The 22650-nt window shown below is 39.1% G+C and overlaps 1 protein-coding gene across 1 annotated transcript in view; it reads left to right on the plus strand.

The window, feature by feature from the left end:
• The window catches only part of TWF1 (twinfilin actin binding protein 1), a 17174-nt gene extending 779 nt beyond the window's left edge, over positions 1-16395 (plus strand). The window contains exons 2-9 of the mRNA XM_042470372.1: positions 6142-6219; positions 7924-8102; positions 10419-10514; positions 10702-10806; positions 12392-12517; positions 13461-13611; positions 13837-13958; positions 15265-16395. Coding sequence (XP_042326306.1) covers positions 6142-6219; positions 7924-8102; positions 10419-10514; positions 10702-10806; positions 12392-12517; positions 13461-13611; positions 13837-13958; positions 15265-15435 — 1028 coding nt within the window. The 3' untranslated portion in view covers positions 15436-16395. The remainder of the gene's footprint in view (positions 1-6141; positions 6220-7923; positions 8103-10418; positions 10515-10701; positions 10807-12391; positions 12518-13460; positions 13612-13836; positions 13959-15264) is intronic.
• Positions 16396-22650: the final 6255 nt, after the last annotated feature.

Genomic DNA, 22650 nt, shown 5'->3' on the forward strand with positions numbered 1-22650 from the left:
AATAAATATTGGGGGAAGGCGGGATATAAAGAATAACTTGCCAAAAATAACAACAACAACCATACAATCTTACAAACAAGAGGGAGGGGTGTTTCTGAGCATACACAGAGTGCCTTTCCTGGTTTGGGGAAGGAATGACCAGGACAGAGACCCCGCACCCTTTCTCCCTAGTTTCAAAAGAACAAGGAAAAAGTTGTGGTATCATTTGCAGGCTTGGGTTCAAAGAGAGAATATGATCAAACTGCGTTTTTAACAGTGGCTATACTATGATATGAAAAAGTGTAATATAATATGGAAAGGCACTGGGTGGCCTTGGACAAGTCACACTTTCTCAGCCTTAGGGGATGGCCATGGCAAACCCCTTCTTAAGACTTGGGCAAGTCACACACTCTCAGCCTCAGGGGAAGGCCATGCCAAACTGGCCAAGGGAACCTCATGATAGCGTCACCATACCTTGGAAACTGCTTGGACACACAGCACACAACTGCAAATACCCCAAAGGCACCAGATCCAGTCTCATCTTGGCAGCTAAGCAGGGTCAGCCCTGGTTGCTCTTTGGAGGGTAGACTGCCTATGGATCCGAGGTGCTGTAGGCTCTGTTACCGAGGAAAGAACTGGCCAAACTACATCTGAGGATGCCTTACTTAGAAAAACCTTATGAAAAACTTAGGAATGTTTTGAAAGCGCATAAACCCACACCCTGCTCAGAGAAGGCCGTGTGCCTCCAAGTGGTTTCTGACTCTGGAAGACCCTATTCAGGGGTTTCCTTTGCAAGATTTGTTCCGAAGAGGTTTGCCATGGCCTTCTCCTGAGGCTGAGAGAGTGGGACTCGCCTAAGGTCACCAAGTAGGTTTTCATGGTCAAGCAGGGAATCGAACCCTGATCTACATTGCTCATGTCCTGCAAATTCATATCTGTGACCTCCTTAATAGAGTCCATCCATCTGGCCTGGGGTCTTCCTGTCTTTCTACGTCCCTCCACCTTTCCCAGCATTACTGTTTTTTCAAGTGAGTTGTGTCTTCTCATGAGACAGCAAAAATACAACAGCCTCAACTTGATCATCTTGGCTTTCAGAGAGATTTCCAGTCCGATCTATTCTAGGACCCATTTATTTGTTTTTTGGCTGCCACCGCTGTCTTCAGCACTCTTCTCCAGCACCGCATCTCAAATGGATTGATTTTCTTCTCATCCACTTTATTCACTGTCCAGCTTTCACGTACATGTCTATACCGCTTATGCACGTAAGCACTCCCTAAGAGGTAGACAAAATGTAAGCTACTCATTAACCTTTTGAATGGGAGAACAAACACCCAGCAACCATTCATTTTAAAATGCCCTGGGGAAAGAGATTGAGGTGCAAATCAGAGCCTGTTGCTAAACCGCACCAGTTTGACACCGCTTTAACTGTCATGGCTCAATGCTATGGAATCCTGGGATTTGTAGTTTGTTGTGGCACCCACTAAAGCTATCTGACAGAAAAGGCTAAATATCTCACAAAATTACAAATCTCAGGATTCCATAACATTGAGTCATGGCAGTTAATATGATGTCAAACTGCATTATTTCTGCAGTGTGGCAGGAGCCTTGCAGTGGCCCAAATCCATTCATAGCTTCAGTTACAGTAGACCTCCTAGTCAATAGTTGAAATTGAGTCAACACGTATGTAAATGTTACTGGCTCAAAGGTTCAACATCCCATTGCCACTGTTCTTAGGTTCATGGCCAAAGTCAGGATTGTTGTGTGCCTTCAAGTCTTTCCGATTTATGGCAACCCTATCATAGAGTTTTCTTGGCAAGTTCCTTCAGAGGAGGTTGGCCATTGTCTTCCTCTGAGGCTGAAAGAGTGTGACTTGCCCAAGGTCACCCAGTGGGTTTACATGTCTGAGACAGGACTCGAAACCTGGTCTCCAGAGTACTAGTCTAGCACTCAAACCATTACATCACACTGGCTCTCAGGATACAGAAAGGGAAATTCAGCAGGTAATATGACTCATTCATTTAATCAATTGCTTGAGAACTTAGTAATGAGAAAAGCTCAAATTTCCTGCCTGTTTCACACAAAAGCAACTTTAGGGTCTCAGACAAAACAATATGGTCAACCATGTTTATAAGGTATACAGTTTATAACGGTCTTCCTGAAGTTTACCTGGTTACTGTTGGTAGTTGCATCATGACCAATTTCTTAAATCAATCAACAGCTGGGGATTATGGTGATTAGGATTGTTTACATTTACAGACAGACTACTTAAATGCCTATAAAGCATACTAGTATGGCTTTTGAAAATCTTGGGTGTTCCAATTAAGGTATGGTCTTTTAACTCTTTTAGGATTAGGAGTGTGTGTGTGTGTGTGTGTTTTAATGGACTATCTGCAAAGGGACAGAGAAGGCTTTCCTCGTTTTGGAATTTGTCCCTCAAAACATCCAAGGAAGGAGGACTTTCCCCTTTATGAGATTCATGGTCTTACTTTTTTGTACAACTGGTAAGATTCAAATTGTGCTCTCCAATTCAAATTGTGCTTCCCATAACTTTAAGATTGATTTGCATTGGTAACATTCACATGACTGTTTCTGTCGATTACTGTAGGAAAATACTTTTTCTTGTATTGCTATGCATGCTATATCTGATTGTCAAAGCCAGGCACTCCAACACCCACTCACACCCATTGCCTCCCCCCCCCCCATTAAAATGAAGGGTTAATGCATCCTTCATGTTTAGTTACTCTCAACCAACTTGAACATAATCATATACCTGTTATCATTGCTACTATCTTCATTTATCAAAATTGAAACTCAACGTAGTATATCTGTTCCAATAAATAAAGTTAAAGCCTACACAAAATTAATGTTAAAATAAAATCAAGCTACTGACATACACACGCAAAAAATGATAATTAAAAGTGATAAAGTCTTTTTTTAAAAAAAGACAGCACAGTTAAAACAGAACAGCACTCTTAAAAGCCCTGACCTTGAATCCTCTATCAGCTTATACTTAGCCAACTTATCAAGTAACCTTTCCTGGCCTGATCCCTTCAAACCTGGTGGAAACAGCATTCAACTATACTCTGCTCATTGGAAGAATTAACCTCCTTCTCCCAGTAAAGTAGACTGGGGAGCAAGTTATGCTCCTGACAATACTATCAAAATTATGATATAAGTAGTGATCGTGAATACAAAAGTTACCTAAATGTAGGTGTTACCTATAGGAGGAGGAGATTAAAAGGTCAGGGAGAAGGCCATTCTAATTTTCTGAGAAAGGGAGTTCTAGAGGCTGAGGGCAGCCACCAAAAATGTCCTCTCTCACATTCCCGTTACAAATGCTTGTTAAGGTGGTAAGACAGAAAAGGATATCTTGTAAGGATCTTAGGGGGCTGGGCAGGCTCATATGGAGAGCATCATATGAATGTATACAGTGACAGTGATATGTGAACTTGTTGCATCTCTATTAATATGTTAATATAGATTTAATTAATCCAGGGCAGCCTTCTTCAACCTGATACCCTCCAGACCTGTGAGACTACAAGCATCATATTGTTATGTTAACATAAAACACATTGTCCCCATCTTCAAAAAGTGAGGGTGGGGGGTAGGAAAAGAAGAACCAAGCAACTGCCAACCAGTCTTCTTAACGCTGATACCAGGAAAGGTTCTAGACTGCACCATTAAATAGCTGGTCTGTGTGCAATTAGAAAGGAATGCTTTGTTTATTAGGAGGTAGCATAGGTTTCTCAAAAGCAAGTCTTGCTAAGCTAAACCGATCTTAGCTCTTTTTTGTGTGAAATAGTTATAAGCTTGATAGATAAGGGGAGTGCTGTGGATGTAATATATCTTGATTTCAGTAAGGCTTTTGACAATGATATTCTTTCAGGCAGCTGGTGAACTGGGAGCTAGAGGGTGTTATGAGCTTGACAGATTGGAGAACTGAGCCAAAACTAAAAACGAATTTCAAAGGGGATAAATGTAAGGTACTACATTTAGGCAGGAAAAGGGAAATGGACAACTATATGATGGCATGAAAGCAGTATGTGTGAAAAGGATCTAGGGGTCTTAATATGCCACAAACTAAACATGAGTCAACAGTGTGATGAAGCAGACAAAAATGCAATTCTGGGTTGCATTAACAGGTGTATAGTGTCTAGATTGTGGGAAATATTAGTATCACTCTGTTCTGCTTTGGTCAGACCTCATGTCGAATACTGTGCTCAGTCCTGGGAACTATAATTCAAGAAAGATTTTGAGAAGAAGGAATGTGTCCAGAAAACAACGACCAAGTTTCTCAAAAGTCTGTAAACCAGTCTTTATTAGGAGCTACTTAGGGATCTGAGTATGTTTAGTTTGGAGAAGAGAAGGCTGAGGGGTAACTAAATATCTGAAGGGATGTCATTTGGAAGATGGCGACTGGAGAACTCACATTTCACATTCTCAGGCATATGAAAACGTTGTTGTTGTTGTTGGATTTGGAGTGTTTGCTGCTCCAGAGACTAAAACACAAACCAATAAGAGAGATCCCACCTAAACAACAGGGAAAACTTTTTTAAAACTGTAAAACTGTTTGGCAGTGGAATAGATTGCCTTGGAGGAGTCTCCATCTTTGGAGGTCTTTAACCAGAGGTTGGATGGGCATACTGGAGTACTTTAGTTGTGTATTCCTGCACAGGTGGGTGTTGGGCTATATGGCCCTTGTGGTCCCTCCAGGTCTAAGATTCTATAAAAGCATCAGATCCCATCTGATCTTGGAAGTTAATAGTATCAGGCCTAATCAGGTTAGTATTTGGATGGATAACTGCAAAGGAATACCAGGTACTATGTTTTCCAGGAAGGAAATGATATTCATTGCCTATGAAAGCTATATGAAATTCATGGGCTTGTCCTAACTTGACAGGCAACCTAAAGATACATACATATTCCACTTTGAAAAGTTATTGGATGGTATATCAGTCACCAAATCACACTGGGTATCTCTGTATTGGATCATATTTGTGACTGTCCTTTCTGATTTTCCTTACTCGTAGGAAGCATTCACCTGTCACCAGCATTCACGTTCTGCTGAGAACTGATGCTTATTATCCCAAGATGTTACAGCCAATATGTTTAGAAAATCCACCAGATAACTCTTTCTAGATATTGTGTGTGATGGTGACAGGGTGACGTTCCTCAGCCTGGTGTCCTCCAAGTTGGTAGACTCCAACTTTCCACCACCGCATAAAGGGAGTTGAAGTTACAGATAGCTAAGATTAAACTATGTTTTACCGAAGGGCTAAGATAAATCCATATGAAACAGGTTCAAACGTAACTCCAGTGCATGGTAATAAGACATTTAGCAGATCCTAAACGACCTTAAAAGAGCCAGCATTTAGTGGTTTGAGCATTGGACTACAATTCAGGAGACAAGTTTTCGAATCCTGGCTTGGCTATGTAAACCAACTGGGTAGCCTTGAAAAAGTCACACATCCTCAGCCTCAGAAGATGGCAATGGCAACCCCCCTCTGAAGAAACATGCCATTTACAGCGCTTTATAAATAAAGGTTAATAAAATAAAATAAAAGGTTAATAAGAAATGATAGTCACCATATGTGGGAAATTACTTGAAGGCACACATCAGCAAGTGATCTCACTGACATAGGTGGTACAGTAATCCCCATAGTTGTATGGCTTTTCCTAGATTTGCTACATTTTCCATGCCTTTCAGAGTAAAAATTGAGATTTACAGCTACAAATTGTTATATGCTGAGTGCTACATCTTTGGATTGCTGCAGTGATTCCACATTTTCTCTGCTCTGGTCTGTTGCTTGACAGCAAGCTCCATTTCCAATTTGATGTATTTAAAGTCTTGCAGATGTGTTTCATTGTGGTCAAAGAAGTAAATACGGAGTTCCTGTTTAGAGTACAACAGAATTCCACCGACACTGATGAAAGTGTTAAGAACAGATGATGGTTTCAAATACATTTGAAACAAAAAAGAATATAATTAGTCAGGATCTCTTATTATATACATGGTCTCAGTAGATAAAACTTCATTTACTCTGCATTTAAAAGTACAGTGGCTGTGTTTTTATTGTAATATTTTGTTCAATTTTTTTTAAAAAAAACCTAACTGAAATGTCCAAAGTCTGTTCATCTTCTTCTCTTGTGTATTTTTTCCAGCTAATGGAGAAGTCAGAGAAACCTTTGCCAGAGCTAGAAATGGACAATACAGATTTTTGAAAATAGTTATTGAAAATGGTAAGTGCTGCTTTCCTGTTCTGTCTTATTTCAGAGAATTTTGTAGATGACAAAAGTCAATGTGGTTATCATCTTGAATGCAAGTCACACTGTCAGCCTAAGAGCAAGGCAATGGAATCCATCCTCTGAGTAAATCTTGCCCTCCCCACAAAAAACCAACCCTAGGAGGTACATAACAACATAAATTATGTAAACAATGCATATAAATAAAGGAATAATGCTGTCTGTGTATGCTTAGTTGCAAGCCCCATTATCATTAAGAAGAACTGCCATCAGATAATGCTATCGACATTGCTCATTGAACTCATGCAAAATAAACATGTATAAAGTCATAGTACATTTGCAGCACTCCAAATATTTTGCTAAGGGAGTCTTACTTTCAAAGTCAAGAAGAACAAAGACCCAGGTGAATAGATAATCTCCTGGAGCACTTGTCCCTTTTTCCTTGGAGCGAATGGGAAGAGAAAGAGGACAGCAGCCCAGTCCCAGTGTCACTCAGGATGGTATTTCTAGAGCCAAGCAATTTCAGAATAGAACCTGAGCTGTCATCTCCCATTTCATACTTTTAGTCTACCAAAGAGTGGGAGACTCCCATTCAATGTTCTGGCACAAAAAATCTACAGAGCCCTGACCTATGATGGTGCTGTTATGAATCAAAGTCTTATTTTTGGTCCATAAACCTCTTAAACATGTTTTTAATCTGTGTGGCAGGGTTTATTGAATTAAATTATTAAATTTCTTAGGCACGTGAAAACAATATTTATTAATATTTTAGTCACTTCCTAACCCTTGCTGTCTCACAAAGGAACTGAGACCTTGTAGACTACATTGTATTTGTTTAATTTGTCTACCAAAGCTTGTTTCTTTGTATGTTAAAATAGCAGCTGTAGCTAAGGAAATATAAGCTGCAATCATGTGCCTTAGGCCCTCTGTATGGCAGGAGTTTGGTTCTGGGAGTCCCCATGGATGCCAGAAATGAGGCAATCACTTCTCATATTATTCAATAACAACATGTGTGCATTCATGTCATGACCATTGAATAATATGGGGAGTGACAATCCACAGGCAGTCACAATCACACATTAGAAGCATGCTGATATGGTGGACCCACTGTATTTGCAAACAACAGTTTCATACCTAGGTTGGTTAAGGTTAAACTAAATGCTTAATAACTATCCATCTCATATATGAGTCTATGATTTCTAAATGTAATATTACCTCTCAAAGTCTTTTTTTTTCATTTTAAGAAATTTAAAACATTTTTCTTTTTGTTTACAAATATTCATAAAAACATCCTAATGTACAACTGTGAATATTACAAATAATATAAAAGTCTTCTGTCTTTATAATCCTACCATTGTAAAATATAATATTATTTAGTATAAATTCTTTAAAATATACCAACCCTTTAAAATATAATATTATTTAGTATAAATTCTTCTAGTCTGTGAATGAAAAACTGATCATTTCTGTAATTTAGGAAATGAAGTCATTTCTATTCTATTCTATTCTATTGCTTTATTTTTACACAACTTTTTCCCCAAGCTGTGACTCAAGGCATTTGACAAAATAAAAAGAACATATGTAGCTAAAAATATACCAAAGGTTGTTATTAGATTGTTGAGCAGATTTTTTATTGAAGCAGAATATAATTTTTTGCTATTTTCAATAGTGTAATGACTAATACATTTTGTCCTTTTACAGAGCAGCTTATTGTGGGATCTGCTAAACAACGTCATGGATCCTGGGAAGAGGATTATGATTCCTTTGTTCTCCCACTCCTTGAAGACAAGCAGCCGTGCTATATACTCTACAGATTAGATTCTCAAAATGCCCAAGGATATGAATGGATTTTCATTGCCTGGTCCCCAGACCATTCTCCTGTATGTAATAGGATGAAACTTCTTGGGACTATTAGAATTACAAGTTGAATTTTTCAGACCATGATTTTTAAAATGAACCAAACCAATTGGCTTGCTGTATTTTAAAAACTCATTTACTTATCACAACAGATTTCCTAACAGAGATCTCTTATAAATATACATAAGGATTTCAACACACTTAGGGCAGCAGTCTGCTGGTGACATATGTGTGCGTAAGTATGGCTTACACACCTGTATGTCTCCTTTGAGATGGAGTATAGGAAGCAATTTGCTAGGCTTTTGTGTGCTTTCTAAAAGATGCCCCTACCAGTTGCCAAGCCTAGCTTTTTTACTGATGGGAAGGGGAGCAGGGAAGGCAGTACATACTATGAAGAAGCTCTGGGCTCCTGGGGAAGAAAAATGAGGACACACTATATTTGTGAGCACACCCTTATTTCTTCCTCCTTCCTACCTGAGACAACCTGCTTCTTTACTATGTTAATTCCCCCCTCTGCTCCTTACCAGTAAGCAATAGGCGCCCCTTCCAGACTTTATAAACTGCTGGGCCACAGGGATGGCATGGAACTGTCCGAGCCGAGCAATATGCTAACTTGCCAAGTCAAATAAGTGACAGTATTCCTCCCCTTTAATGGTTGTGGAAGATGTTGTTTTCAGGTTGTTTCAGTGACACCTGCTGAAATTTTCTGTTGTATGCAACTGTTAATCACTGCAGAACACAGTCTCTCTTTCCTTTGCTTTCACACAATATCTAGCGCACTGAAGCTAGAAACTCTAGCGCACTGAGGCAAAGTGCAGCTTTTTGAGCTATATGCTTCCTCCTGGGTCATTCTGTGGTCCTAGGGATAAAAAAATTCAGTCCCTCCCAGGATTCAAAAGAATTAGGGGACATTTTTGACCCATTTCTGCCCTCGCCCCCCTCCCCCCCATGAGGCCATTTAAGGCCCAGGAAAAAGCACTCACTTCCAATTGTTAAAAAAGGCCTTTCCTGGGCCTAACATGGTAAAAATGCCCATACATTTTAATATTTTTTTTTGAACTGTGCAGGTAGAAAATAATTATTTTTAGGGATTTAGGTGTGTGTGGCCTTCCAAGGCCTCCTGAGGCTTAGTCCTCTCCCTTATTTCACCTGGCAGCCCTAGCTACGTTCTACCTACCCAATGTAGAGATTTTAGGTATTTCATGGTGTTTTTCCCTACAACATCCATATGGATGAAGATGATGTAATAGGTGTTTCCTGGCTAATGAGCAGTTAACAGGAAAGCAGCATCCTGTTTGTATGGAAAACATACACAGTTTGGTACTGCATATATGGTTTTGTCAACAGCACTTTGGTTACAGCTGTATGGTATAGCTTGCTGCTAAACGGGCTCCATTTGTGTCTCCATGTGTGGCTGCAAGGAACTTGGGCCACAGAATGGAGGGACAGGACAGCCTTGAGGCCTGCATTGAGACTAGGCCCAAATGATCTGGCAGAATTTGACCAGCAAGATTTCTATTTAATTGAGCCTCTTCAGGATTTATCAACCAAAAGTGTGCTAAATGACCAAGCACCAAGAAATATAAAGACAAGTGATACTGTTGAGCCCACCTACGATTTGTCCTGTGCACATTTGCTTGGGAGTTAGTTACACTGAAAACATAGAGAGCACTTTTACCTGCACCTTGTGGCTGTAATAATCTTTATATTAAAGAGTGTTTTACAGTTAGCAGAATGTAGTTTGCCTTTTTCCTGCAAGGCAGCAAAAGTAATAATTTGTCAATGTTGAGCTTCCACCTTAAGAACAGTTTTAGGGGCTCTGCAAGACTTTATTTCTGGCTATTTGATATCTTAAAGCATAATAATATATTGAGAAGAGGAAGAGAGTTGTTTAAATTTATCAGCCATTAAGCACTGGATCTAGGCCTTCACTGGCAGGAGCATTACAAATAGACAATGGAAGTAATTGACAATGATGTCAGTTACCTTTAGATTCAACTACTACTCCTTATTACTAGTTACTGCTATTATATCAACACAGACTCCAAACTATACACACACACACACACACACACCTGTCAGATCAGAAAGCTCTATCCAGTGCTTTTAATCTCTTTGAGAACTAGCTTTAACATTTAGCTTCTGTTTCAGGGTAGGAATTGTGACATGCTTTTGGACACCTTGTCCCATTAGTCTTAGCCATTATAGCAAAAGATGAGGAGTTTTCAGGGTGGCAGCGCAGCAACATCTGGAGATTCATATGAGTCACATCTTTTGTGAAGATTTTTTTTTTGTTTACTTGTTTCATTAAAACAAGGCTGTCTTTTCAAACCTACCAGGTCCGTCAAAAAATGTTGTATGCAGCTACCCGAGCAACTCTGAAGAAAGAATTTGGAGGTGGGCATATTAAAGATGAAGTATTTGGAACTAACAAGGTGTGTATTCTGGATTTGTTTTTCTAGACTTATTTGTAAGTGATATTTTGGGAACAAAAGCTCTCCCATTTCCATGTGTAATTGAAAATGTGTAGTCATTTGTAAGAGTATGAGTTTGGTCACAAAAGCTTGAAAAGATTTTGGAAAGGGGGAAAAAAGCAACATGTGAACCCATTTTCTTCCCCAGGATGATGTTTCATTGAATGGTTATCGAAGATACTTGGTAACTCAGTCTTCACCTGCCCCTCTCACTGCAGCAGAAGAAGAACTTCGACAGATCAAGATTAATGAGGTATTGCATCCTGGCATGGAAATGAGCCTTTTTTTGTTAAAGGTTTTTAAGGTGAGGCTGGATGGCCACCTACTTGGGATGCCATAGAAGCAGATTTTCACTACTGGCAGAGGAACTGCATGATAGTTGAGATACCTTTCTTTCATCTCTGAGTCTCTGGTGACTGAAATATTTACAGGAGGTCAGAAGCTTGTTATAAGCAAAACTGGTTTTTTTTAAAGGCAACAAAAAGCAGTGGATACCTAGTTCTAATTACCATATATGTAAATCTTGTCTCAAAGGAAAGGTAGCAGTGTTGTTAGTTACAAACAATTGTTACAGATATGCCTGGAAATTTGAATAAGGATCTTAAGGATGCATCTGCACTGTAGAAACATTGCAGTTTGATGCCATTTTACATGTTATAGCTTCATCCTATGAAATCCTGGGATTTGCAGTTTTACCAGGTCTTTTACCTTCTCTGCTAAAAAGTGCTGGTCCCCCACAAAAACTACAAATCCCAGGATTCTGTGGTGTGGAGCCATAGCAGTTAAAGGAGTGTCAAACCCTATTATTTCTACAGTATAGCTGCACTCTAAGTTTCTTAAATTTTAAGAGGAAAAAATTCTTACATTCTGATATAAAACCCAGTTTGCCAAATAATTTCCTGTGGTGCATATATTTGTTTAGTTGCTTTAAACACAAAACAAGGTCCTAAACTGTTTTTTTCTTTCATAGGCCCATTACAGACGGGCAAAAAGTACGTGCTGCGGAAATGATGCCGTGAGTGCACCATTGGCGCTTTGCGATGCCATTTCCGTGCCGCAAAAAGAAGCTGCTTTTTGCGGCTTCTTTTTGCTGTGCGAAGGAGCCGCGTGGTTTGGCTGCTGGGGCTCCTCTGCACAGCAAATGACGGTGCCAGCAGACCACCCTTTTTGGGCGGTCTGTAAAGCGCCATAGTTAAACATTTTCTGAAGTCTGCTATTAATATGGCCTATCCACTTATTTTTTGCAATCATTCTCTGAATTGAAACAGAGTTCTTCTTTTCTCTCACATTCTACTTTGATATGCTGTCCATATTTAGTGATTCTTTCTTATTTAATGATGGAAATTCTTACAAATATGTCACTGAGCAATAATATAATAAGAAAACATTTGAAATAAGAGACTTCTACCATTTACGATTTATTGGCTGCAGTTCTACATAATGCTTAAAGTACATAGTACTCCAAGAACATACTACCATAATGCTTCTCTTCTGCCTTCTGCCTATTTGTAGTGCCTCCATTTGTCCCCATAGCCATTTAGTGGCAGGAGGAACTCGGGCAGTAGAAGGAAAGAGAGGGTAGGCACATAACATTTCCCTGCTACCAAATGGTTGTGAGGACATATACCAGCACTGAGAAAACCACCTTGCACATGGGACGAAGAAAGTAAATGGAAAGAGGTACTGAATACCTCCTACTACAACATCCCAAAAGATAGTGGAGATATCCTCTAGTTATGCCCATTTGTACTGTCTCTTGTATTATTTCCACATAGTGCTTTTTTTGGTACAGAACAGAAATGAGTTTTAGACTATTCACCATTTGTTTTCCTGCCCAGGTACAGACTGAAGTCAGTGTTGACACCAAGCATCAGACCCTACAAGGAGTAGCATTTCCTATAGCTAATGAAGCCCTCCAGGCATTGGAGAAACTGAAAAACAAACAGCTGAACTATGTGCAACTGGTAAGTGTGTGCTTTCACTCTTTGAACATGATCCTGAAGGTCTCTATGAGAAATCAGTGGTCAGGTTTCCCAATGCTCTCTGTGCAAACAGAAAAGACCTTCATATGGAGTCCTGGGACTGTGTTCTGTATATGTTGGATTAATAACTATCATATCAGTGATGAATGCCTATTAGTTTGATCCAGATTTAAGGCATGTGTGCTTGTATTGGAAAAAGCAGACTTTTTAACTTCTTCCTTCCTGACAGTTTTTCCAGCCTCCTGAAAATGCTGCACAGATGAGCTATAATACAGGGCAGATAGAAAATGGGTGGAAGCACCTTCTATGCATGGAACACGTCCATCACGCAAGGCAGATCTTCCACCAAACTCATTGTTTTTCTAGTACATTCTTAAAATTGTGGCTGAGATTCTGTTCAGTCCTAGTGGAATATAATGTCCTACCTGTGTAGTTATGTGGGACTGTACAGCATGTGCCTCCCCAAGAGGCCTGTTCATAGTCACATGTTTCTTCTGTGCTTAGCTCTGATGCATTCTTGGAGACAAGATACGATGGAATGGGTAGCTTAGAAAAATGCCTTTGATACTGAAGAAATAATTCTGTGGAAACCAAAAGTTTCCACACACACAGAAGGCTCTCATACAGGCGAATTCTATTTATGGAATGGGAAGGAGACAATTTTCACAGATTCCACTTCCCTGCTCCCAGTTGTTAGGTACCCCTCAGAAGAGTGTGGGAGGTGGCATAAAGTGCTCTGGGGGAAATAAGTGAGAATTGCCTCCACCATTCTGCTGATGGAAGTCTCAGTTGGATCGCATCAACACTTCTGGATTTGTGTCTTTAAGTGTGAATTCATTTTCTACCTATGGTAATTTTCTTTCCTTTAATATTCTGTTATATCAGTTATATTGTGTACAAACTTTGTGCTAACCAATGTTTACAGCAAATTGATATGAAAAATGAAACTATCATCCTGGCTAGTACACTCCCAACTGAGCTGAAAGACTTGGCGAAAAGAATTCCAAAGGATTCTGCACGGTACCATTTTTTCCTCTACAAACATTCCCACGAAGGAGACCACTTGGAATCCATAGGTATGCAAGTCGTTCTGTGTACCAAGCTGAATAGTCTGCTAAAATGTGTAAAAGATTCTTGGGTAGGCACTGTGTCATCAAGGATTTAGATGAATTTTTTTTAATTTTGCATAATCTTCAAAGGTTTTTTTAGCTACAATAAAATGTCTTTACTCTCAAACATTACAACAAACCTTCCTAATGGTTTTGTGGAATAACTTCTCCTTGCATAAAATTATTCTGCAGTGTTCATCTATTCTATGCCTGGCTATATGTGTAGTATACGAGAGCGGATGCTGTATTCTAGCTGCAAGAGTCCCCTCCTAGAAATTGTGGAAAGAAAGCTATGGATGCAGATCATCCGAAAGGTAAAGATATAGTTTGTCCAGTCTTACTTCTTGTGCTAATAAAGCCCTGAGTTTTAGGCATTAGCCTGTTACCTCTAATTTTTACACAGCTTAAAAAAAAATCAGTTTGAAAAATTAACTTTCTTTGGGCTATAACCCCACTATCTCCAGCTAGCATAGCCAGTAAGCAATAATGGATGTGGGATCCTATGAGCTGCAGACAAGAAAAGGTGACTTTATCAGGCTCTGAAGTCATAGAATCATAGAACTTGAAGACACCACAAGGGCCATCCAGTCCAATCCCCTGCCATGTAGGAACACGCAATCAAAGCACCCTTGACAGATGGCCATCCAGCCTGTTTGAAAACCTCCAAAAGAGGAGATGCTACCGCAGTCCAAGGCAGTGTATTTCATTGCGAAACAGCTCTTACCATCAGGAAGTTCTTCCTCATATTTAGGTGGAATCATTTTTCCTTTAGTTTGAATCAACTGCTCCATGGCCTACTCTCTGGAGCAGCAGGAAACATGTACAGTCAGCCCTTTGGCTTCGAGGGGGATCCATTCCACAAACACACACACACTGCAAAAATGGAAACTCGCAGATATTCCAGCATTCTGACATTGGCTCTCTAATTTTGTAGTGCCCACATTACTATCAAATTCCTTTCATGATGGAATTTGGCCTTCTTCTGTATGGTCTTCCCTTACTAATTAAAAACCTGTTTTTTTCAGATGGCATTTCATCTCCTTGCCTTAAGTGTTTTTTTAAAATAGTTAAGCTATTGAAGTTTTTTTACCTATCTGTTTTGATGGAGTTTTATGTAGTGTCTCTTTCACTGTTGAGTTGTATTCATTTGAATGTTCCTCCTGGGCCATTTATTAATACCATAAGTAAAATGCAAATAGATCTACATTTCTATAGATGTTGGTAAATATACAACCTAGCTGATCCTATACAAAAATTGTCTAATGAAGCCCATTGATTTCAGTAGGCTTAGGTGTATCTAAATGTGCATAGGATTAGACCATAAGTTTATAAAATGAGTACAGAGAGATAACCAAGGTAAAATAACACTAGCTGCCCAAGCTAGCAAGAGAAGATTCTGCTCACTTATTAAGTTCATTTATACAGCAATATCAGTGTATATTTTACATTCATGTAAAAGATTCACATGGATACTTTTAGCTGATATAGTTTATGTTTCATGGGTGGTGGGAGGCTCTTAGACTTTATAAAACTATCATCAGAACAATGCTTATTTATTAAATTTCCCATTCTTTTCAAAATTAGTTAAATGGTGGATTATCTTCTCTGTCTTAATTTCAGATTGAAATAGGTGATGGAGATGAGCTAACTGCTGAGTTCCTTTATGAAGAAGTTCATCCCAAACAACATGCACACAAGCAGAGTTTTGCAAAGCCTAAAGGGCCTGCAGGAAAAAGGGGAATTCGAAGGTTGATCAGGGGTCCAGCTGAAACTGAAACACCTACTGATTAAATGTAGTGTATCCACATGACAAAAAAGCATTGTAATTGGGGGGTAGGGAAGGAACCACCCAAGCCTTTAATAATAGAAATTAAAGCATTCCACGTTGATCTTTTCCAGGAGAAAGAAACTGCATGACTTTCCACTGCACTTATCTGGCTATGCCACTATAGATCTTATTAAGGTCCACAGCCTGTGGTTGTAACACATTGGTTAAAAGTTAAAATTACAAGCTTGCAGAATGTTAGCTCAAATTTATTTCATACCTACAAAATTAACCACTATTATGTGGTTTCTGTAGAATATCTATATATGCAGCCATTTTAATGGCAAGATAAAAGGAAAGTCTTAACGATGTTTTTGAAAATCTTGAAATTAACAGCATTGCCTACTTCTTTTAGACAACTGCTTTGTGAGGAGGGGGAGTCAGGAATAAGCCTCGCATCTTTACTGTACTTCCCCTCTCTAAAGTATTCATCAAAGGAATACCTTATTTGTAGGTCCTGCTTCATATCATGATCCTAAACATTTACATACCAGCAAGCTTCAGGGTGATCAGTGGGCTATTGTTCTAAACAATCAGGACATGGAAGACTGAAATCTAATTTACTTTTTATGAATTAGCAATCATAGGAGTCTTAAATTATGGGAGTCTTAAATGAGATTCTGTCATAGCCATCTAAGAGCACATCTTGCTTTTGATCTCAAAAAATAACACTAATATTTTTTTTTACAAACTACATCTTACAATAAAGTACTACTTAATTAGGAAAATGCTGCTGATTAAAATGATTCTGTTGAGGACACAATAGCTATAAGTACTGGTTTTCCTGTCCAAAATATTCTGATTTAGTTACATTACAAAAGCTGCTGTGATGTTATTGATTCTTATAATGACACTTTTCAGGAGCAAGAAGTTGTTAAGTGTGTCCTGATGCATTTCTAGTATAAATAAAGATGTTTACAATGCAAGAGTTTTGGGATGTCTTAAATTGTAAAGCAGTCACAAGTCTGATACTATGTTATAAAAAATACATTTAGTTAGAAGCATGTCTTCCAGCTGGTTTCATATTCATATTTGCTTAGTTGATGGAAACCATGAAAAATTACTTTCCTAAAAAAATATTTCTGCTCCATGCTTTAATGTTTGTGATAGAATACATGTATTCTTTCTCAGCATTGCATAGAAAGAGATATAACCTACACTGAATTCCAAAAGCATTTATACAGCTAATTTCTTTTAATGTCAATTTTGTCACCATTACAGAACATTTTTCAAGGCATTCCTCGTAAAACCTGGCACTTCCATCTTTTCCCTAGGATTCCAATTCTTCTTTCTGGCTTTATGGTGGCAACACAGCTGTTCGTTCTACTTAATACTTTCCAGTAATAATTAAATGGAGGATATTAGGTTCATTTTTTTCATTCCTATGCCAATAAGCCCCAAACTGATTGGCATGATTGCTGAACCTATTATATTTCAGCCACAAGAAAATTTGACCCTAAACTGAAGACACTGACTTACAGTGAAATTCTATGCATGTCTATCCTAAAGTAAGTCCCATTAAGTTCAATAGGTCTTACTTTCAGATAAATGTGTATAGGAATGTAGCCTGAGAGGGCTTGTAATAACATAGAATTAAAACTTAAAGTGTGCCTTCTATTGAATTTTTTTTAAAAAAAATCACTTAGTGATCCTATATATTGAGGTGTTGTTTATTCGCTATTAATACTTAAATAATTCTAAACATCGGTTCTTTTCTATAGAACAATGTAATGTATAAAATGAAAACCTGAACTTGGGCCTCCCACATCCTACCCCAATAATTTTCTGTTGACTTATTTTTCATTGGGGATGGGATCTGGCAGGACCTGCAAGAACAGCAAACCATGTGATTCCCACCCCTCTAGTAGGGAATTCCTTGGTTTGATAGCAATTTCACCTCCCTCCAAATGATGGAGGTAAATGAGAGGTGGTATGATCTGCCAAAATATTCTAAGGGTACCAGATCCCAGTTTGGAAGCTAATTCTTGTATATTCTTAGCTAGGCAAGGATGCTTACTCCCTTTTGTTCCCAAAAACCAATGACTTTTGCTATGCTTAACTGAAACAAGCTGCAGAACATTTGTTTTCTTCTATATGTTTACTCCACAACTAATGGGGGAGCCCTAATTCCTCACTTTCTTACCTATAAATATGAAAGTGAGGTTATAGATTACTTCCAGCAATAATATTTTCATAGTCAAAAGGATAAAATTGTGTCTAATAGAAAAAGCAAGTTAGGGATGAAATTAACTCAGGGTCCTTTGATTGAGAACAAGGGTGGACAACTGCGTGGGAGCCAGAGACCAATCCCCCCCCCCCAGCAAAAACAAATCTCCATTTTCCAGTGCAGTACTTCTCAAATTGGCAGCAAGGAGTGGCATGCTTCCTGACATCATTTGGAGAAAAAAAAAATGTTGAGAAAAACAGAAGTATTTGGATATAATACAGTGTTCTGGGGTGCTTGTGTGGGGGTTGTTTTTGCATACCATTACTATTCAGTGGCTTATGTATGCTTTTTTTTGGGGGGGAGGCCAAAATCAAAACTATTTTTTAAAAAACATGTTTGGCCCGTTACAAACGGGCCAGAAAGTACACACAGAGCGCATACTAGGGTTAGAAAGGGGCGGTGCTTCCACACACCCCTAACCCTAGTGCGCACTTTGCGTGCACAAAATGGCAGCGGCCGTTCCACATGACATCACGACCGTGCTGCCTCTATATGGGCGGCGCGGACGTGACGTCCTCGCTCCGCGCCAGGGCGCTTAGTGCGCCCTTAGCGCGGAGCAGGAAGGAGCTCCGTTTTGGAGCTCCTTCCTGGTTTGGTCCGCTGGGCGCAGCCTTCATATGGCTGCGCCCAGCGGACCAAAGGAGAAAGGGGCCAAGTGGCCCCTTTCTCCTCCTCCCCGCCACCGCAGGGTGTCCTTGGGGCTTGAAGCCCCAAGGACACCCCTTTCCAGGCTGCGAGGAAGTGGCGGATCAGGGCCTCAGCGGCTGCCGATCTGGCCACTGAGACCCCGATACCCCAGGGAAAGGGGCGGGTACAGGCCGACGCTTTTCGGCAGTGTGTAACCTGCCTTTGATGTTCTAGGGGAGATTGCAGCTTTCAAGTGCTACAAAAGTGGAGTCCTGGGGTTGCAATTTGTCCACTTGTTTAGAAAGTGTGCTAATTTGAGCATTAATATACTAGAAGACAGATATAAGTTATGAAATAAGAACCTTTTTTTTTTTTGAGAACCCATAGACATACTTTCTTGTACTAAAGAACAGGACAGATTAATGGTGATGGTAGTAATTTATGTTTTCATTTTAAATGCTACTGTTTTGAGATTAAAGCAAATTCTTTATCATTTATACTGTAGTCTGAATTTATAAGTAAGATTGTTATTATGTATTGAGTGAGACAGTTTGTGTCTGCCCTATCCTGAATTTAGCCTTTTACAGACATTGGAAGGACTGTGGGTGGGAGGGAGCATGGCAGAATTCAGGGGAAAGTTACAAAGAATGCAGTTTTAACTGTGTATAGTGGGCCAGCATAATATAGTTTATGTTTAATGAGAAGCCTTGAAAATAATTTAGAGTTTAACCATTGCTTAAGCATAGTGTGTTAGGGCACACAAAGGTAAACACAACTCTGCTATCACTTCTCATTTGCAGAAGTTGAACAAGCTTATCTAGCCAAACACCTTGATGCCTTATTTGCATTATTTATCAATTGTACAATCTGTATCTCTCCATGGTACAGGGTGCTCTAAGCCTTTAGTATATGCAGCCCAGCTATCTAAATACTTGCTCTAAGCACGTCCATGTAAATTGGCTTCTATATGTCATGTGTTACGACCACTGAAGTCTCATTAGCTGTTGCCATTTCACAAAAGAAATCTTTCACTAGCCAACATGATGATAGCCAGCTTTTGCTTATTCTGGTTCATCTCATCAAGTTTATTTTTCTCCTTGTGAAAATATATGCCAATTGCCAATGGTAGAATCTATGGCCTCATTTCTGCATTTCATACAAAACGAAGTAAATCATTTAATTAAACCATCAGCAGTATTATAGTACATAGGAGAGGGAGGAGGAATCTATAATGCCACCAGAGTATTAAGCTTTTGTCTGTCACAGCTGTCTTGTTTCAGCTGTTCCTATTTTATTTTTAGGATCTGAAATATCTTAGTCAAAAATAAGATCAAAGTCTATTGAGTAAACAAAATGAAATTCCATTTTTAAGTCTGGCACAACTGCAGATCTAGAAATTGGATATAAGTCTGGCTACAGGAAAAGAGCAAGGAGTATTGTTGCCCTCCTGTATAAGTTGAGGATAGGTTTTGGGGGCAAAATTCTGGATTTATATATGACCTGTGGATTGAGGGTAAAGCTTACGGGCATGTAACCATGGATGTAAAGGATGTCTTCCTTCTTCATCTGCGTCTTCCCAGACCAGCTGCCCCCTCCAGAGGCAAACGGCCTTGGAAGAGGCTTGGGGGACAAACAATCACTCTCACTGCCAACTTATTATCGTATTGACTTGTGTTTAAGTTGACCCAGTTTTTGGGGGTCAATTCTGTAGTATAATTTTTTTTTATTTATACACAGGTATGTATATACGGTACAGTTCAGAAAATCACACCACAAGCTTTGTTAGAGTACTTTCCTCAATAATTTCAGAAAGAATGACATAAAGAGAAAACCAGACTTGTTCTGACCATTCTCCCTCCCATGTTTTGACAATCTAACTGCCAGTGTATAGCAGTTTCTACACTTTCCTATTATGATAGCATCACAAGCAAACAGGTCAGATTACTCACCTAAAATAGAATAATAAACACTCCTTCAAATTAACAAAAAGGAAAGCACAAAATTGCTGATTCACTGATACAGACTTGTACAAGATGGAAGTGATTCCATCAACTTCAAAGGAACTAAAAATACTCTCTTCATTATATCCATTCAATGAATAGCCCAGTAAACATAAATCACTCTTCTGGTGTTCACATTGCAAATGCCAATGGTTATGTAGCCTGAATTGCACAACTTGTATCCAAGATGGAGATAGCAGCAGGCTCATAAAAAGGTTTTAAAGAAGAAAAATTATGAAATACTCCCAGCACCACGAATGCAGCCCAGTGAAGACGGAGAAGGATCAGTGGGCCCAGAATAGTGACTTTTAGATGGGTAATGAAAAATAGGGAGAATGGAACAGAATGTGTGAAATGTTAACCTAACAATCTGCCCTACAACATTCTGTTACGGTTCACGCTCTCAATATCATTGAACCGTTATTAAAACATTTTACTTACATAAATAAGGTTGAATTGAAACATACTTAATGAGGCACTGAATTTTAATCTGACACTTTGCTAATTAAAGTTTTCTTGCAGTCTGGTCTTTCACCAACGTATATGGGGCACAAGTATAGTAAAATCTAACAATTGTGGGTTTGTGGGATAAAGACAAAAACAAAACCAGACATTTCTGACTTCTACATTTCATTTATACATTATCTTGGCTAGATTACTTTAAACTCGAAATTTTCAAAAAGTTGGACTTGAACACACAACAGCCAAGATCCTATATGCTAGAGAGCAGTGTAAGATTTCTGTGGGCATTGCTACACTATGACATCATCTGCTGAGATCCTCTGGTGGTGTCACCAGCTGTTATAATCATTCTGCATATGGTTAACCCCCACCAGAAACTGAATGGGCATGTTAATAATAATACTCTCAGCCTTCCCCCCCCCCCCAAAAAAAAAAAAAAACACTGTTTAGGTGCTGCAGCACTTCCACCAGTCACTGGCTGGTAAGACAGCAAATGAAATTGAGAAGCATCTGACTGACATCATCTGCTGAGATCCTCTGGAGGTGTCACCAGCTGATATGATCATTCTGCATATGGTTACCCCCCCCACCAGAAACTGAATGGGCATGTTAATAATAATAATAATAATAAGTTTATTTGTATTTTCCCACTTCTCCCAATGGATCGAAGTGGGATTGCAACCAAAAATCTCCATACATGCAGTCACGTGTAAAATACATATCATAAAAACATCACAAGTATAAAAATTTCAATTACAATAATGGCAGGGCAGCGGGCGGTTATGCTGTTATGACTGGAGAAGCGAGGAATGTTGAATGGGGAAAGGAAAGCTGTAGTCTAGGGAGGGACTTTTAGTCGTTGCAGAGGGAGGAACAGAATGTCAACCTCTGCAATGACCAAAGAAAACAGGCACTATCAGGATGTCAGCAATATGTTAATCAAGCTGAACAGATGACAAACCACCAATATATATATTTTTAATACAGAACCTGGCATTCATTTCATTCTTAAATCACCTTGAATTTCCTAGTCACTATGCATTTTTTTTTTAAAAGACACATTGCCTATCCCCAGGCTTATAATTTGAAGAGGAGTTGTTGTATGTCTTCAAATCATTCCAACTTATGGCAACCCTAGACATAATATGAAAGTTTTACAGCCTTATTTTTCATAAGGTTAATTTTAATCACCTGGAGGAATGGTAAGTAAGGGAAACATTTGTGAAGGAGTAGAAGCCATAAGGTTAACTGCTCTCAGCTGAGCTGCAACCAGGTACAACAGCTGCTGAGGGTGAGAGTTCTGGGAAAGAAGCAGCCAAATGGCAGTTCATTCAGGACAGACTAAGTGCCACCATGGGGAGAGGTAAACACGTTGCAAATACATCAGGATATTAAAGTAATAAACACAATTTTTGTGGATTTTTTATATTTAAAACCCATTTTCAAATTATGTACAATATCAAATTACAACATCTAGTACATTGTTCTTTACAGCACCATCCTTCTCTTTATTTCTTACCATCACATGTAAGACAGCTTCTGCACTGAATGGAATTGGATAGTGAGTCGACATGAGAGCAAGTCCTGTTAGGTGGTCATTACCCATTCTATTTCTCAAAAATGTTTTTACTCTCTTCATAGTGGAAAAAGATGTTTTGTCCTCACATGTAGATACTGGTAGTGCAGCTAGGACAAATAATAATAATAAACTCCACTGGGCTAATCACACTCTCTCAGACTCAAGGAAAGGTGAAGGCAAATTCTCTGAACAAACCTTCCAAAAAACCCTTGGGCAAGTCACACTCTCTCAGCATTAGAGGAAGGCAAAGGCAAAACACCTCTGAACAAATCTTCTAGGACCAGAG

The sequence above is a fragment of the Sceloporus undulatus genome, chromosome 5 (genome assembly GCF_019175285.1).
Source record: "Sceloporus undulatus isolate JIND9_A2432 ecotype Alabama chromosome 5, SceUnd_v1.1, whole genome shotgun sequence".
Classification (NCBI taxonomy): domain Eukaryota; kingdom Metazoa; phylum Chordata; class Lepidosauria; order Squamata; family Phrynosomatidae; genus Sceloporus; species Sceloporus undulatus.